This window comes from Spermophilus citellus, assembly GCF_964194105.1.
Source record: "Spermophilus citellus genome assembly, chromosome: 8".
Classification (NCBI taxonomy): domain Eukaryota; kingdom Metazoa; phylum Chordata; class Mammalia; order Rodentia; family Sciuridae; genus Spermophilus; species Spermophilus citellus.
Window position 1 is genome coordinate 58,097,941 of NC_138189.1, and position 19,650 is coordinate 58,117,590.

General features: G+C 34.2%; 1 protein-coding gene across 1 annotated transcript; it reads left to right on the forward strand.

Moving 5' to 3' along the window:
* Positions 1 to 574: 574 nt before the first annotated feature.
* On the forward strand, positions 575 to 17,088 carry LOC308654604 (albumin-like; the record flags this gene model as incomplete). The annotated part of the gene is made up of 15 exons (XM_081304258.1): positions 575 to 653; positions 1,327 to 1,384; positions 2,326 to 2,458; positions 4,375 to 4,586; positions 5,120 to 5,252; positions 6,083 to 6,180; positions 7,673 to 7,802; positions 8,656 to 8,867; positions 9,900 to 10,032; positions 11,138 to 11,235; positions 12,725 to 12,863; positions 13,459 to 13,682; positions 15,031 to 15,163; positions 15,771 to 15,839; positions 16,993 to 17,088. The coding sequence occupies 14 exons, from the start codon at positions 575 to 577 to the stop codon at positions 15,810 to 15,812; spliced, it is 1,824 nt and encodes a 607-aa protein (XP_081160384.1). The 3' UTR covers positions 15,813 to 15,839; positions 16,993 to 17,088.
* Between the last annotated feature and the right edge of the window lie 2,562 nt (positions 17,089 to 19,650).

The window sequence follows — 19,650 nt, forward strand, 5'->3', positions numbered from 1 at the left end:
TTTCTCCTAGTTTGTGTTTGAGGCAAAAATAAGACTTTTTTTCCAGATGGTTTCAAAAGAAATAGAAGCCCTATAAGATGTCTGTGCATATAAATATTTCATTACTTTTAGATAAAAAGCATACTTGGAATTAATAGTAGTAGATGCAATTTGGATCTTAACTTTTATTTAATATGTCTTATTTCCAAGGAGAATCATTGGGTTGGTTGCATTTTTGCAAACATCACAAACCAAAATGTTCAAATGGGAAATAGCAGATAAAGAACATGGTAATGAATAATAGGTACAAATCGTTTAAACTGTTATGTAAAATTTGATAAGGTGTTTTACATAACTTTAATAAATTGACAAAGTGTCATGGAGAAAACAGTTCCAGATGGCAAACATATGCAAGGGATCTAGTCAAACAATTTTTTTGGCAAGAATCTTATGATTTTGTAATCAGTTGGGAGCCAATGAAATACAAAGATGAGTCTAGTTAATAATCTACAATTATTGGCTAAAGAAGTATATTAGGGCTAATTTCCCTGCATTCATCCTACCTTTTCTATCAACCCCACAAGCCTTTGGCACAATGAAGTGGGTAACCTTTATTTCCCTTCTCTTTCTCTTCAGCTCTGCTTATTCCAGGGGTGTGTTTCGTCGAGAAGCAGGTAAGAATTCATTTTTTCCTTTGTACAACTTTTTTCCCTAGGAAAAGTTTCAGTAAGCCCTGCATACTGAATTAAGTTTCCTTTTAACATTTATATCTAGAATGTGATGTTCTTTTGTTTTTGTGAATGCTTATGTGGTTATTTAATTAATATGGTTCGAATATCTCAAGTAGAAACAACACGGTGAGAATTACTTAGTGAAAGTAATTTCTTTTCTCTATAAAGAACTGCCAGGCAGAGTGACTTAAACTTCATAGAACAGAGAAGAAAATAGGATTCACCACTATCTCCAAGGCCTACCTAATGGACCTTGCTCTATGTAGAACAGAAAAACTCTTGTATTATTAATAATATAAGTAGAATTTCCATTTGTATTTACTTTTAGATTTTCTTCTCAGTTGCTGTTCATAGGCACTATAAGAGCATTAGATCCTACCCACGTTAGAAAATAAATTTATTAATATTTAAAATAATATTCTTACTGATTGAATAATTCTTCTGTAAATAAAGAATATATACTTCATCATCCTAAGACTTTCTGCAATAATCAGAATCCAATATTTTGAAGCAATGAATAACCTAAGTTCAATGAAAAGAAATGGTAGAATCTAATTCATTGTTTCCTTTAATATTTAAACACATATTGTGTTTTTTTTCTCTCCTTTTCCCCTAGGCAAAAGTGAGATTATTGATCGGTTTAAAGAATTGGGAGAGCAACATTTCAAAGCCCTGTAAGTTAAAATATGGAAGAGTCAAATTTAATGTTTCTGATTCACATTGGTTAATACACTAAAGGTGTTATATTCTCCTATCAACAGGGTCCAGATTCCATAGCATTGCAGCTCCATAGAATTTTCAGCACTGATGGAAATATTCTGTATCTGTCTAATGTGGTAGCCACTGGCCACACGTGGCTGTTGAGTACTTTAAATATGGCAAGTGTAATGGAGGAATAAAATGTCAAAATTGTATTAAAGTTTAGTTAAATTGCATTTAAGTATGTAAATTTTAATTGATTTAAACTTAAATAGAATTTTAGTTAAATGTAAATATTTTAAAAATATAGTCACATGTGTTTAATGGCTACTGTATTGAACAGTTAAAATCTGGACTTCTCATACTACCCAGAAACTCTGGGACAGTGATGGGAAGACTAATACATGGTTCCTTTGGCAGCTCACTTACTAACTTCCCTTTACATACCAAATTGTTCTGGGGTTTCTTGGAAACATTTTAATATTTTTTTAATCTAGTAAAAATTTAGAAAATAGCCTGTTTTTTAAAGGTCATTACAATCCTACAGCCCAATTAAATGAGGTATGTGGGTTTTTTTTTTTCATTTTAAATAACTCAAAGGATTTATGCAAAGCCCAGTCTCAACAATTAAATCTATTTGGTATACAGTTTTCTAGTTTGCCCTATGTATGTGTCTCTACTGACATGAACCCATACACTTTAGGACATGGCTGAAATACTGTCCTCCCTACCTAGGAAGCCACATGTGCCTGATTAGGTCTCAGATAATACCTCATATGAATAGGCTTTCTGGTTAATTATAAGAAAGATATAGAAACATAGATTGTAGACACATAAGTGATTTGCTCTCTAGTATAGCAAGCTGTTTTATGTTCAAGTTTTATTGTGCTACATGTTTCTGTGTTTTTTGTTTTAGGGTACTTGTTACCTTTTCTGAGTATCTCCAAAAGACCTCATATGATGACCTTGCAAAATTCACAACTGAAGTGACTGACTTGGCAAAAGCATGTGCTGCTGATGATTCAGGGGCAGATTGTAACAAACCACTTGTAAGTTCTGATTTTGAGGATTCTTTCTTTTTCTTTATTATGAGTATTTCAAAGGAAAGATTCTTTTAAAACATTATTATTAAGTGACTGAATTTGTAAGCTACACTCAAAAGTTTCATATGGACTGATAAGTCATTCACTGTTTATTCATGGACACAGATATTGTGGGTATGCCCACAGTTTTAACAAGATTTTTTCATTGAGAAAACACACTGATAGTCACTGTGTATTTAAATGACAATTTGTGATTTGTAACAATCTGTTTTCAAGAAGTTTGGTTTCTTTTTATAGAGGCTAATAGTTATAATGTATCTTTGTGTATTTATTAACTTTATTTTATTGGGGTTAGAACACTTAACAGGAGTTCTATCCTCTTAAAAGTTTATGTGTGAAATATGTTATTTGTGATGATTGTTACAGTTTATTCATCTTGCTTAAGTGAAATCATGCCATTTGATTAGTCACTCCCCATTCCCTCCTTTTCCTAGCTCTTGGCAGCCATCTTTTTATTCTTTGATTCTGTGAATTTGACTATTTCAGATACCTCATATTAAAGGAATCATCCATCTTTGTATGTCTGTGATTGGTTTATTGCACTTAGCACAATGTCATCAAAGATCATCTGCATTAGTGCCAGTTGTAGAATTTCCTTCCTTTAAAGGATGAATGGTATTCCCTTGTATATAGATACTACATTTTCTTTATGCATCCACATTTTCTTTATCCATTTATTATTCGTTGATGGACACTTCAGTTATTCCCATACCTTGACTAAATAATGTAAATAATACCCAACTGAAAACAAGAGTCTAATATCTCTTTGAGGTAATAGCATGATTTTTACTTCTAGAAAGCACCAACTGATTTCTATGCTATGGGCAAAATAATAGTTATAGTTATTTATTCATCATTTTAGGGTTATTAATGTTTTTACATAAAATTAAAAAATGTACTTAAAAATTCTTTTGAAGAACTTGAATATTTTCTATTTCCAAATACATCTTCAAAATAAGAGGTCTATGTTTCTTTCACCACTCAATCTATATATGCCTCTTTAGGGCTTGTACAAGGTTCATATTGTCAGTGGACCCTTTCCTCTTCTTGTTTCTCTCTAGACGCATCTCTCATTGTTTAAGAATAAGTAATTTTACTTCCCCCAATTTTTTAGTTCTACATATGAATTTTTAAAAGTGCATTTAAAAAAATAATAAATTCTGTCTAGACCAGTGAATTTTCCATATGGTTATATTTACTTATAACAATGAATGAGGGAAAAAAGGATTTACTCAATGAGTGAAATACTTTGAGAGAAATATTTCTAGAATGAAAAAAAATCTATATTTTAATGCAGTAATAATGTGTGGTAGATTTGTATATGGTATCTATCAAAAAATTGAGTCTCTCAAAAAGAAGCAGATTAAATGAGAAAGTATCTGAGTATTTCCTCCCTAAGATGAATTCACCTGCTGCACTATAGGCTACTTTCCCTAGTGATGGGTAAGAAGCAGAGAAAGGTAACATTCCTTAGAGCCATCAACTCTCTTTTTGTCCTTCAGTTTTATTCATCATAAGTAATATTGTGGCAGTTGATTGTTATGACAATTTCACAGAAGTAGCCAAATCAAGGAAATTTAATGGGGGAAGTGAATTTTTATACAATTTCCTTTTTTGATGGGTTTAAAATTTTGTATTTCATTAAGATTTTTTTCATATTTAAATTTATGTTCTACCTCATACATAAAACATATTCATGGGGTCCCCTGGGATGTTTCAATATATGATATACCATACATATGTGCAATATAGATAATTTATTCACCAAGCTTTAACAGTATGTTAAATTTTTATGCTGTTTTTTGGCAATAAAGAAAATAAAGTCCTGCCCAGAAAAATGAAGAGTGTTCTCTTTCATTTAGGACACTATCTTTGGAGAGAAAACATGCTCAATTGCCAATCTTCGTGATACCTATGGTGATATGGCTGACTGCTGTGCTAAACAAGATGCTGAGAGATTCCATTGCCTCGTAAAGCACAAAGAAGAAATGCCTAACCTCCCTGCAGTTGATCTAAAAAATGCTGATGCTTTGTGCACCTCCTTTGAAGAAAGTGACCAGAAGGCTTTGGGACAGTAAGTAATCTATGTTTCAAAATTTAAAATTAAGGAATAAGTCAATACTCATTATAATAAGGACCATACCACACACCATTTCCAACATTGACTTGGAAGTTTTGCTCTAAGGATGAGTTTTAAAGGAATAATATTTCATAGCACAAAATTCTACACAACGAAAAATATGATCAAAGTTCTTTGATCTTGAAACAGGGTATGATCCATATGAAACGTTGAAACATGCATGTTTGATAAGATTCTGAGAAAACATATAGTTATTCTCAGAATTGATTTCATTTTAGTCAGCAATATTAGATCACTCCATTTGACCATATATATGTGATTCACACACACAAACTTCACAAATTCAACCTCTCTTTTCAATGATTTAAAGAACGACTAAGACAAGACAATGAGGCAAACATTAAGCTTTAATGGTAAATGACCTGTCTTTGGGTTTTTGGAAGCTCTTGGAAGAATGTTGATTGTAATTGTTTTTGTAATGTTATGTGGTATGGAAAAATGATTTCTTGTTATCTTTTTTTTAATAGTTTTTTATATGAAGCTGCCAGAAGACAACCTTACCTCGGTGGCGCAGGACTCATTTACTTGGCTGAAAAGTATAAAAGCTATCTGACAGAATGCTGTAAAGCTGCTGACAAAGAAGAATGCCTGACACCAAAGGTACTCCCCCCAAAAGAACCAGTTCATAGTGCCACCTCAGATTTTGAACATCTTGTGGCTAGATTTAGAAAAGCTTAATTGCCTGAGGAAAGTTCCCTACATATTCCAAACAGCCTTCCTTACTCTTATGTTCCCCCAAGAAGTTTTGTTCTTTTTGAAGGCTTCTCCTAGGCTTCCATCCTCCTTCTGAGCTTTACCATTGCTGATCTGATGGAGGGAATCACTGTGCACATAGTTAAATGTCCTGCCCCTCTTTATTCTGAGGATCTCTATAATGAAGTGTAATTGCACAGCAAGGGCCCACAGTGTTTTGTTTTTTTTTCTTAAGAGACTTTTTGTTGGAGAGAGAATGCAAAGTCGAGAATATTAGTGCAACTAGAATCAAGAGCTCATTTATTCCTTCCCTAAGTATTTATTGTGTGTCTCATTCTGTTCTCTGGGGAGTTTGTTGATGTTTGTATAAACAAAATTAAGAACTCAGCTAAATTATATGTACCTGGGAATTAGTGTACACTTTTTTTTTTCAGAAGCCTTTTCTCTGGCAATGTGTCCATGCTGGTTTTAACTACATAGAGTCCTCTGTTTTTACCAGACTAATTTTTCCTCTTACATAGTAAAATAATTATTTCCCAAAGGGAGTACTTGGGAATGTAGAATGAATGTGGCATAGTCTCATCTGGGCTTATGAAGTGGTATTTTGTACAGAAGTTTTATTTTCCCTCTCTCTCTCTCTCTCTCTCTCTCTCTCTAAATATATATATATATATATATATATATATATATATATATATATATTTTTTTTTTTTTTTTAATTTGCTTTCTTTCTGTAGATTCAGAATTTGAAGATGAAAATAAAGCTTTATTCTGCCAAAGATAGACTCAAGTGTAGCATTCTTGAGAAATTCGGTGAAAGAGCTTTCAAAGCATGGTAAATATTTTTTAACACAACTTGTATCTTTTTAAATATGTAAAAATGATAATGGTTCCATTGACAAAAGCATATATTTATGTGTCATTTCTCCCAATCCTTACAGATATATTTTGTTGTCGTTGTTATCTAAAAGGTAGAGAGTTAATAGAGTTGAAATCCAGAAAATGAGTAAGAAGTTGACATTGTTTGTCTTATTTTTCTAAGTTGTTAAAGAATTTGGAATACATAATCATTTTTGTCCTAAAAAGAAATCACATAAATTCTATTTGTTTATGTAGAATAGGAATCTTACACTAATCATCTATTTCTTTTACAGAACTCTAGTCAGTATCTTTTATTTAATTTTATTCTTTCCCACAATGACCTGAAGGTGTCTACTCCTCTTGTTATGTCCCGATAATTAAATTCAGTCACAATTAAGCCACAGTTACTACTTGTAGTTTTCACATAGCTCCAACTCTATTCTTAAACTCGTGTTTTTGCCTGTGTCTCTGTTTGTATAGTATTTAGTTGATTCTGTGAACATTCTTCAGTATCTGAACTAAGGAAAATATTACCTGCCCTTCCAATCCTTTACCTGTCAGTCAACAATGAATCAATGTAATTAATAGAAGTTAAAATTAAAATAGTAGCTATTATGCATGCTCTCTAGAGACTCTCAATTGAATTATCTTTGCCTATAATTCCTACCATAAAAACCATAAAACCCAACAAAATTGATAAACAAAATACCTCTAATTTAAAAAAAAATACACTTTATGCAGGCAATGACTGGTTCTGAGAAAGAAGTATTCTTATAGCATTTAGACAGTCCTAAAATGATTTTGGAAAGAATGGTGACATTAGCCTTTTATATCCTGTCGTAGAATTTAGAGGCTGTGCTGGATCAATTTATTGGTAAAAGTATGCTTAATAAAAACTCCCTCATTATGTAGATGTTATGAAATTAATTTTCTTGAAGAACTTTAGTAGTCAGGCAGGAAGGAAAAAAAATAAATGAAAAAGGCAACTGGAGTTTGTGTGATACTTCTCAGATTATAAAATATTTTCACATGCATTATATAATTTATTCTTCAAAATAGTCCTTCCATTTAGCATGATGTTGTGACACTGAGAAGGCTAAAGTTCAGAGAAGTTAAGTAACTTGCCTAGGATTTTACTGCTAAGAAGATATGAAGTCACATTAGGAAGACAGATCAGGACTCCATACCTGATGCTCCTCATACTGTTTCCCCTTTCAGCATTCCTCTTTGATTCCTGATTTTATGAATCATCAGCTTTCCATTCATCACACACTTATACAATGGATAATTTTAAGAGAATAGGCAAAAAGATGACCATTTGGACATTAAAATAACCAATGACTTAAAAAAATAATTCTATGTGTTAGTCTGTCTTGAATTCTTTGTTATAAGTGGAGTTTTCATAGGAATTTCACATCAGTTATTGCCTGATTATAATGTATTAATGGGGGGATTTTTTTTTTAAGGTTAGTAGCTCGTCTAAGCCGGCAATTTACCCATGCTGAATTTACAGAAATTACCAAGATGGCAACAGATATTACAAAAATGAACAAGGAATCCTGTGATGGTGATCTGCTTGAAGATGTACATGACAGGGTAAAGAGCCATTAATTTTCCTTTTGTAGCTTACATGCTTAAGTTGGTAGAATAAATGTACTTAGCATAACTAGGACAATTGTCAGTTACTAAATCACCTGAAAAAGTTTTTTACCCATTTGTAACCTCTTTCAGTCGTACTCTGAGAATCTAGGCTGAAACTGAATGAGGACAGCTGCAAGTCAGTGCTAAGATATTTTTTAGGGAAAAGTGGGTTTGAAGAAGGGCTATTATCTCAAGAGACCTTTGGAAATGAAGCATTTTTCCCCTCTATGTTGTCTCCTTTCATTAAGTGTTTTCCCAAATATAATCTCTTTCCCCAAATTTGTAGTATTGTCTCCCTTTTTTCAAAGATCAAAAATAATGACCATATATCAGAATCCTGAGCTATCATGACACTTCCTGGAAATTTAAGATATACACACACACATATAAATAAGACCCATGACTGTGATCTTGACTCATTTGTTAAAATCTTTACTTAGTTATTTGGTTTCAAAATGAATTTGAGGGCAATATTTGAAAAAATAGCATGGGATCTTAATTTAAAAAACTTAAATTCCTCAACAGTGGAAATATGAAATTAATAAGTAGCTGAGATTAATTAATTATAATAAACAAATAAATGACAACTGGTTCCTACCTTATCTTTTGTGATCAAGTGCATATGTTTTAGTAGTTAAGAGGCTCCAGGCTCAGAAGCACTGACTGAGGATATGTGTTCATTGAAGCCACATTGGTTGTGAATGAACGGCCTTGGAATATAGTGAACCTGTTCTGCAACATCATAATGGTCTGGAGAGAAAGTGTAGCAATGCCAATTTATGTTGAACAATTGTTGACCTCCTTACAGGTAACTCTTTCCAATTACATTTGTGATAATCAAGACACAATCTCCAAGAAAGTGGGGGAATGTTGTGCTAAGCCCCCGTTGGAAAAAAATCACTGCCTCATTGAGGTGGAAGATGACAAGCCTGCTGATTTACAAGCACTAACAGTCGATTATGCTGAGGATAAAGATGTCTGCAAAAACTATGCTGAGGCAAAAGATATCTTCTTGGGCACGTAAGTTAGATAAGGAATTACCCTTTCATAGTGCTTGATTTAGCAAGATCATGATCTAGGAAGATATGCTAGGGTTTCCTTTGGAGTTACTACAGTTTCCATGTTACCCAGGATGCTTTTTCAACCCATTGTCTCCCAGTCTTTAAAGGTTAAAACAATTAATTAATTTCAAACATTGCCATTCAGTATATATTCATGGTAAAAGCTCAATGTTTGTTAATCCTTAGGATATCTCTGGGAATATCTCTAGAAATATCTGTATGTATACGAATTATGTATACAACATTTATTTGCTTAATTATTATTAAACAGGTATTTAAAAATATATAAAATATATGTGAACATATATTGCCTATCATCTCTATCCATCTGTATGTTGGCATCAAATATGTATAGAAAAAGTATAGAATTTGACAATAGGTGTTTTGTATCTGAATGAAAAGACCAAAAGCTCAGTAGTATGATAAAGCAGCTAAATAACAAATGATTATATATGATCAACAAGAATGATGACCAGCTTTACATTTTTTATAGTTGGATTACAGTATTTTTTTCTGCACTAAATAATATTTAATAAAATGATGTATTGTATAAGATTTCTGTCATATGAAGAGGAAAAAAATTAAGAATAAATCTCTGTCTAGTGAAATGCTTTTTAGATGTAATCCAAATAAAATTACACATACATAAAAATAACAGGTACAATTCATGACATATTTAAGATGTGTCAGGCAATATATGTTTTGCACACATTGTGTCATGTATTTCTCATAACCCAATATATGAGTATTATTATCATTCCCAATCTACAGAGGAGGAAACTAGTCTTTATAAGTTGCCTAATGTAATAGAGTAAAATAAATGGCAAAACCAGAAATTGAGCACAGGAAGAACCCCAAGTCCTTTGCCAATAAACTTCACTACATGGGGTTTAGTCAAATTCAGACCCTGGGAATTTTAGTTACACTTGGAGTTAGTTACGTACACATTCTTGCTCGTTGGTACAACTAAATCTATATTCCTTTTATTTAGGTTTTTGTATGAATATTCAAGAAGGTACCCTGAGTATGGTTCCCTTTTGCTGCTGAGAATTGCCAAGGTTTATGAAGCCAAACTGGAGAAGTGCTGTGCTGAAGCTGATCCTCCTGCATGCTATGGCAAAGTGGTAGGTGTCCTGCAGGGAAAGAAGAATACAGGTCTTTGCTGATTCTAAAATTGAGAAAGAAAAACAATACAAGACTGAAAGAGACATAGTATAATTTACATATTTTCTTGAGATAGATTCAATTCTGTGCTCTTAAACATCTTAGGGAAAAATAGCCTTATATAGAATGGTTAATAAATTTTGAACAGTTGGTCTAGAAAAGAAAGCTAGGAAGTTAGTAATCTCTAATTTCACAAAATCTTGGCCATCATTTCTTTGTTTTCCATATTCCTGAGAACTAAATAAGGTCAGGTAAATTTAAATGTCAATTAAAAGAGATTTAACTTAGATACAAAGAAAGTTAACCTGACCCAAGATTATATCAAGTACTGGAGATAATATCATAAAGGAGGTTATGAAACTTTATTTCTTTAGAATATTTTAAAATATTCTTGAGAAGGTTTAGGAATTGTTTTACATGATGATAAGTTAGAATACACCTGTTCTGGAGGATTTTAGGGTGCCTACTAGTATATATTAAAGGTTTCCAGAGAACGACTTTCTTTCCTCTACCAAGAAGCTGCTGTATGCCAGGCACCGTCCTGCAACTGATACTGAGGGCAACATTCCTCAGAGAGCTGAGGATCCAACTGGGGAGATGGCCTAATAATAATAGTAATAGTAATAATGATGATGATAATAATAATAATAATAATAATAATATTACTCAGGACCAACATTTATTGACCTTTTACTATGTACTAGGTGCTATTTTAATTTCATTAGCTTAGTTGAGTCCCAGAGCAATTCTGGGTGGTGAGCACTATTTTTACCTCTATTGTGAAGATGAGGATTCTGAATCTCAGAACTGGTAAGTAAAGCTGCACCACTGGAAAATGAGTCAGGTGGTCTGGCTCCAAAGCCAGCCACTGATCTCTGAGGCTGAAGATTCTTAACTACGTGCACTATACAGTCTTGTCAAATAAGAGAAACAGTTTGATGTAATGTGACAGATGTGGCACTGAACATCTACTCATGTGGTTTTGGGAAGAAAGAAGGAAGGGGTAAAAAGTGACCGGTAGCTGGTCCTCAGAAGGATATATAAATGGATTCTTTTATGTTCCAGTTTGAGGAATTTGAGCCTCTTGTGACTGAGCCTCAGAATATAGTCAAGCAAAACTGTGATCTCTATGAGCAGCTTGGGGAATATAAATTCCAAAATGCGTAAGTAGTTTTATTTATTCGCTGATTTTTTTTCCTTGACCAATTTGCTATTATTTAATACTTCATATATAGGCTGCCTAGCATATGACTTTTAATAGCAAAGATACACATATATTTCTAAACTCTCTTTATCAAGAAAGTCTGGAGAGTAGAGAAAATATAGTCGATAGGATGCAGAGGCCTCTATTTGTGTACAGTTTTAAAAAATGGTCTTTTGAGACTGGGAATATGTAGGCTGGGAGGGTTAGTGCCAAATGTTGGCTTATCAACTGAGGATGTTCCTTGGAGGTTAAGGGATAGTTTTTGAGTAAATGAACCCTAGCAGCATTTTACAGAGCAGGAAGTAGTAGGCCTTGAAAAGCAGTAGTTCAAGAAGTAATATAAATGCCAAACACAAAAACATGCCAAAGATATGGACTTAGCTAATATGGGAAATTGCATTCCTATTGGTCCATTGGTGGGAAGAGTGGATGTTCAGAAGGTACATTAGACTTTGATGATCATGTCTTTGTTTTCCTGTGGAATTTCACTCCCTAGAAAAGATAGAGACAAAAGGACATGCTGAAGTAAGGTCCCCATTTAATAGGCCCTTATGTATGGAGGAAAAGTCAAGAAAGAAGAAGGGACACATGGTAGGAATTTATTGTGCAGTTTATTTACATAGTTAGCACTCTTTTATATATATAGCTCAGGGCTAACAATAGTGAATAATATATAGATTCTTCCATTGAGTAGATTACAGTCATACATTGACTTTACATGGTGATTGGGATTCTTTATAAGTGATTCTTACATGCTGGATAACATGCCTGGTTCATTGCCTTGTCAATGTCACTTTCAGTTTAATCCTTGCACCATTCCTATTGAGACAGGGATATTTCCTCCCATTTTTCACCCACATATTTAAAATTTATCATAGTCCTGATTTATATTACATTATCAATAGAATTTAATGAAACAAAGATGCAATGATTATTAATTATATTAATAATGCAATGATTATTAAGTATATTAATGTCACTGGATTATAATAAGGTAGATAAACATCCTAACATTATTATATGGTGCAGGTGGCTTCAAAGCCATGTTTAATGATTGGTCAGGACAAAGTCTTTTTCTGACACACTCAGCCATCACCCTGAATATGAAGATATTTTTTGTTGACAGGTACTGGGGATGAACACAGGAGCTTTACCACTGAGTTACAACCCTACTACTTTAATTTTTTTTTTTTTAAGATAGAGTCTTGCTAAGTTGCTTAGGCCCTCACTAAATTACTGAAGTAATCTTCTTGCCTGAGCTTCCTGAGCAGCTGGGATTAGAGGCCTGTACCACTGTGCTTGACATAGACAAACATAATTTGATGAATGGCTATTTAGGACATATTAGTTAATTTTGGATGGATTTTCCTCTGCTTGATCTACTATATTAGAAAAAGACAGTTTCTTGTTTGGCTAAACACACATGGCCCTTTTTTTTTTTAAAACAGACTTCTAATCCGTTACACTCAGAAAGCACCCCAGGTGTCAACTCCAACTCTTGTGGAGGCATCAAGAAATTTAGGAAGAGTGGGCACCAAGTGCTGTAAGCTTCCTGAATCACACAGAATGCCCTGTGTTGAAGACTATGTGAGTCTTTTAAAATATAATAATTTTAATACTGAATTCTCATCTTATGAAATTGACAAAAGTAACTTTTAGAGGCAGGAGTGGACTAACGTGTGTACATGACTAACAGGGGTATATCTGTGTATGTGCATGGTAGTAGCAGTTAGAACTTGATCACCTATATTCCGACTATAAAACTTAGAATTTAGTTAAAATATGAAAGTTATAACTTGTTTTTTAAAAAGATTCACGAGTTTTCAGTGTTTTGGCATTTCCTAAATTTTTACTTTTAGGTGTCTCTGTTTCATGTACCAGTATAAGACTACTTCTTTCCTATTCTAACACATGTGTCAGGATATATCACCTCCAATTATTTTCATGAATTATTTTCTCAAGTATTAAGAATATTGAGACATCTAGATTTACTTGTAAAAGAGTCATGTTAAAGAGTCCCTTATGCTTAGTTTCAAAGATAGTCATTTGTTGCCTCAGTCAACTTTGGATTTATTGTTACTAGTTTAGTATGTCACAACTTTGGGTGCGTGGGAAAAGGAGTGTTCGTGGACAATTTCAATTTTGCCTCTTTTGAATTTCTGCTCTCCTTCCTGTTCTTCAGCTGACTGCAATCCTGAACACAGTGTGTGTGATGCATGAGAAGAATCCAGTGAGTGAGAGAATCACCAAATGCTGCTCTGAGTCCTTTGTGAACAAGCGGGCATGCTTTTCTGCTCTATCAGTTGATGACACATATGTTCCCAAAGAATTCCATGCTGACACATTCACCTTCCATGCAGATATATGCACACTTCCAGAGACTGAGCAACAAATCAAGAAACAAACGTGAGCAATATTTCATTATCACATGTTTGTAGTCTTGATGAAGAGAATATTAATTGAAAGGAGCAAACTGTCTCATGTACTGATTATACTTCTTAGAGTAATGTACTTAAGTATTGGCCTTTTTAAGTTGATAAAATTGTCAAGAATAAAATGAATGGCTTTTTTTCCTTAGGGGGCAAAAACTATATTATTAGACTCTTATCTGCAAACTATTCATAGTGATATTGTGGATGAATACCCCAGTAGAATAAGATCATAGGCCAGGTCCACGAGAATAGGCTGAACATTTAACTGATGAATTTGTATCCAGAGGCAAATTAATTGTAGAAATCATAGGGGAATTTATTTCTAGGAATGAATGGTACTTTAAGTTGGTTCTAGAGTGACCCCACAGGTGAGAGAAAAGCCTGTGATGTGACTTTTGAGAATGGCAATTGAACAGAAAACATCTAGAAATGTGAGTTTTGAGGCTTAACTTCTCAATGCTATTACAAAAGGTGACCATAGCATGAACTTTAGTATCAGAAAATTGCTGTCATCTCTGGTGGCCTGTAATCATGATCCATACTTATAAATAATATTTCAAAACTTATTATTCCCACATAACACACTCTGTGTCTCTGTTGTCTTTTCAGATGTCAATGAAAGGGAAACACCACCTCCCACTTGTTTGAAATCTTAACCCGTATAATCTCCCCATAATTAACTTTGAATAGGGAAAATTTCAAAGATGAACTTTAAAGATTCTTAGAGAAGAAGATTTTTCAATGACGTTTAATGTCTTAAAAATTTAGAGGTTATCTTAAACCCTTCAATATCTATAAAAGTCAATGTGGCATAGCTTATAAAATCTGAACCATATCCAAATGCCACAACATACACTTTCTGGAGATCTGCTGAAATTCTAAAACACTGAGTGATTTGCACTGATTATCTGATTCTCCCACCAGCCCTATGAAGTGGATTTTATTAATCTCATTTAAAATTAGAATGGCATGCCTGGCCTCAAGCCCCGAACTGCCTGGCTCCAAGATTTATAATCTTTTGTTTGTTTTGGTACTGAGGATTGAACCAGGGGTGCTTAGCCACTGAGCCACATCCCCAGCTCTATTTTATGTTTTATTTAGAGACATGGTCTCGCTGAGTTGGTAAGTGCCTCCCCCAAGTTGGTGAGGCTGGCTTTGACTTTGTGATCCTACTGCCTCAACCTCCTGAGCTGCTGGGATTACAGGTGTGCGCCACAGTGCCCTGCAAGGTTTATGATGTTAAGTGCCATTCTTATATCCTTCATATTTCTTATATTCTTAAGTTTTTCTCACTGTGTCTTTCATTTTCTGTTCAAATGCAGAGCACTTGCTGAGCTGGTGAAACATAAGCCCACAGCAACAAATGATCAACTGAAAACCGTGATGGGGGATTTCATAGCTTTTCTAGACAAGTGCTGCAAGGCTGACAACAAGGAGACCTGCTTCTCTGAGGAGGTGCTGAAGCTGCTTTCATTTTAATATTTCCAACTTTCATTTTTGTGCATTTGGTCAGGTCAGGGGTTAGGAATTTAGGTTTTGAAAGATGCGTGGAGCAGAGATCTTATTCTATGAACAATTGTCTTACAAAATGAGTTTAGTAGTTCTTGGTTTTATCTCCTGCGGCACCGTGGAATATTATTTAATTTTTGTAATGTCTCTTCTGTTCCAAATTTGTAATTGGTATGAATAGATAGACATATTTATAAGGCCTAAAATGTTTTGGTCAGTAAAGTAAAGCATTAATTTAAACATTTTCCCCCAAATTGCTATCTTCTCATTTGACAGAATTTTACAAGTTAGTTCAGGTGGGAATGGACATTTAAATATCTAAATCATTTAATAGTCACCCCTATACCCTGACAATAGATATATTTTTATTTTCTTGGGGAGGGTGATTGTTGGTGAACTTCCCTATAGAGATCCTGGTAGTTTAATGTGAATTAAAGGGGGTGATGCAGATACAATCACTGTATATCACCTATTTTTTGGTATAACCTGCTATTTTATGTATTCTATGATAATGCTAATATTTTCTCAACATCTGTCATTTCTTTGTATTCAGGGCCCCAAATTTGTTGCTGCAACTCAAGCTGCCTTAGCATAAAAAACATCACAATCGCAAGCATCTCAGGTAACTATATGCTTTATGTTATTAAAAAAGTAATTATAATCATTATTATTAAAAAGCAAAGATGACTAAACATTTGTTAAGAGCCATATAGACAAACACCAATCAATACTCTTAGCTCTTTATATATATTAACTTATATAATTATCAAAATAATGTCTGAGTTGGATATTCTTGTTATTCCCATTTTGTAGATGAATACATGGACACCTAGATAAAAGGATAGGTTACATAATTTATCTATCTAAGGGACAACCAAGATAGTAGTAAGAGGTGGAGTCAAAATTCCAGAAAGTGTTGAGTTAACCATTGGCCACTTCTGACATATGTGACTGTGTACACAGTCATCGTAGTGATGCCTCACCAGCAGGGACTCTAGGTGTCAGAACCATATGAAAGAACATTTTTGCAGATCAAAAATATCAATGAATATCAGTGGATTCACACGGTTCAACCTAAATATAATTCAATGAGGGATGTATTCTATATGAACTTGTGCTATAGAATGAATAATGTGCTACTAAATTTCCAATGTGTCAACATATTAAGTTTAATAGAATTTCTCTTCTTATGACAAAACACCCACTTTAAAACATATACATCTAAGCATAAACATGTTTTACTTTTTTTTCTGTGTGTGTAATATTTTGCAGCAGTATTTAAAAAATAGAACAGCACTGAAAAAAAAAAGTATTGGTAAAACCAGGTTGTTTAACCATATAATAATACCTACTTATGCATCCAAAGAATAGCAAATTTGTATCTCCAAAAATTTGGTCATTCCCAAATGTGATGTGTTTCAGTCCTAAGTGGAATAAATTTCTTCCTAGGGTTCCAAATTTGAGCAGATATTTTTTGTTTAGGTATGATTTAGGTAAGAGTAGGTGCTAGATAGCCCTGAGGAGTGGTGATAGAGGCCTCTGACTTGAGTCTGGCAGAACCATTGAAGAAGAGTGCACTTCACAACATGTTGGTGTGTCCTGTGCCCTTGCCCAGAAGAAGGGAAACCCAGCTAAGCTTTGGAAGGTTTAAATTGTTTCTGCTGGTGGAAATTGTAGAAAGACAATCGAAGCAATTTAGCATTAGTTGTAGCAGACTGGAAAAATATATGACGTTTTACAAACAGCTCTTCTATTTTTCTCCTTTTGTTTTTCAGCCTGACCAGAGAAGAAGAGAAAGAGACTAAGACTTTATCCATCTGTTTGTCTTTCTGTTGGTGTAAAATCAACACTCTAAGAAACACAACTTTTTTCAAATGTTTGACCTCTTTGCTCTATGTTGAAATTAATAAAAAATGAAAAGAATCGAATATTGTGGTCCAGGATTGTTATTTTCCAAAATTTGTGGATCTGTGAAAGTTTCAATTTTCTGTCTCTCACCCCACTTCAGCAGAGGACTTCTAGTTCCTTAGAGGCTACTTCATGAAAAGAAATGTTAATTCTCATCTGAGTTATGGGTTATAAACATTCAAAATAGCCTTTTAACATTATGAAAGAATAACACCTGTGGCAGGGATAGGGCATTTACAGTCTGGCTCCTCCTCACTACTGGGACTCTCTGAGAACTAGTGAGGGACAAAAAAGATGGAGATGACTTTAAAGGTGGCTAATTAAATTTAAAAAGAAAGTCATCCTTGGAGAAATTTGAGACAGTTTAGGATGACAATACATGAAATGTGTAAGAAGTTTGGAGAAGCATTATTGGAAGAAGGCGTTGGGTGATCTGGAGGAAGGCATGAATAGGAGTGATTAACTGTACTGAACTGATGAAGTACAAGAGTCTTTACAGTTTCTTGTAAAGAAGTTGAGATCTTATACCCAATACTGGGCCTCTTTTCCCTGTTCCTGGAGGTAATTATTTATACCATACTTTCATCTAGGAGCTTACATACTTAGTCATTTATAATCATATTAGTTGTTTGTATTTTTTTATTTTTATAGATTTGTTTTCATACTGTGTGTAAGCAACAATAACCAACACAATTTTAGCACCATTATGAAAACACAAATCACAGGGATGGAAGCAGCCCTCAAAGGGGTCATCCAACCTTCCTTTATTCCCTAGTGGAGTCAATCAGTGAGGCACTGGAGGGGTTCATTTTCTGCACAGAAAAAATGGCCGCCACTTACAGAAGAGGTTTGAGTTTTATAGTTTACAATGAGGGTGGTTTAATTATTGGAGAAAGAAGTAGCATGTATTGGACAGTCAGGAAAGAAGTTGTAAAAAGCCCCAAACTCACAGTCACTGGAATAATCTCAGAAGTTGGTATCACTACTTAATTCTCTGGAATTCCTTGTTTCCCAGAGCTTTACTACTTGCTTTTCTCCTTTTCGGGGTCATTAGCAACAGGAAAGGGTAAAAGTCCAGGACCCAGAGTTTCAGCATCTGTCTCCTCGCTTCAGGACCCATTGTTGTTGGGAAGGGATGGATGTTTGATTCTGGTGGTGATGCTTGGGATGAACCCTGGAAGGGATGAAAGTCTGATTTTCTCCCTCAGGGCTTATGTTACTGGGAAAGGATTTACTGGGAGAGGATTAGTCATTGCCTTCCTCCTCCCTCTTCTGGGTCAGACAGTTTTGGGGTGTTGTCATTTCCCTGTCCTGAGGATTGTCATTTTCCATATACTTCATTGTGTATACTATTTCACAACTTGTTCTTAATTAAGAGTGCTCTATAGTTTCATTTTAAGTCTAATGCTTGCTCAAGTTGAAAAAAAAAGTCCCTTCTCTTCCCCTTATGTTCTGCACTCCCACCATCCCATTCCCCCATTCTTATGCAACTCCTACTTTGGCCTCAGTCCAAAAAAATCATTGCAATCATTCCCAAAGCAGGAGAGAGCCCAAGGGAGAATGAAGTCTGGGGTCTCTGGACAATTTAATATTTTTAATATTTCATCCACTTGGTGCAATGATCCCCAATGCTTGACATCAGGGATGAGTAGCAAAAACATAAAATTCATCTCAGTTTCCAAGAAAGCTTTTAAAAAAAGGTAAATTATTTCAAATGGTTCTGGGGCCAGGTTGTCATGTACAGAGCTACTGCCTTGAAAGACGGAGCAGGATTTGACAAGACATTAAATGTGCTTCCTTTTCTTTTGAAACATCAACATATTTCTTTTCTACCTCTGAGTTTTAACTGTGCTGATATTCTCTGAATGCTACATCATTCTGATAGTTAACCCAAATTGATCTTTAAATCATTTCTTCTCCCCCTAGAACTGTTACTAAACCAAGTCCAAAATTTCCCAGAATGATTTTTACTGAAATTCAGAAGCTGGTCTTGGACGTGGCCCACATATATGAGAAGTGTTGCACAGGAAATGTGTTAGGAATGTCTGTAGGATGAGGTGAGGAGTCTTATTCCAAAAAGATTATCTCTGCTCCTCTTTCTTTCTTTTTTTTTTTTTTTTTTTTTTTTTTTTTTGGTCTGATTCTTAAAGAGACGAGGCTATCTGGCTTGAGCTGGTCACAGGGTATGGTAATTAGGTGACCAAGTAACTTATCCACTTGTTGCTAATAAAGCTTAAACTATCTTTTCTAATCCTGGCTTTCACTTCTCACTTTTGTGACCAGAACCCGTCCATTTCTTATGTTTAAAGAAGATATAACCTCTCAGGAGAACTCCATATGAGATCTTGAGAGGCAAGCTCTTTACTTTTAATGTATTTGTTTTTCCTTCTATTTATTTCTTCACATTTCTTCAATATGGATACATATTGAGTACTTCCTTGGGGCTAGCCACAGTGAGGGACACTTGTTAGGAAGGCATAAGTTGACCTTCAGGAATTTCTAGTCTGATAGAAGAGATAAGACAG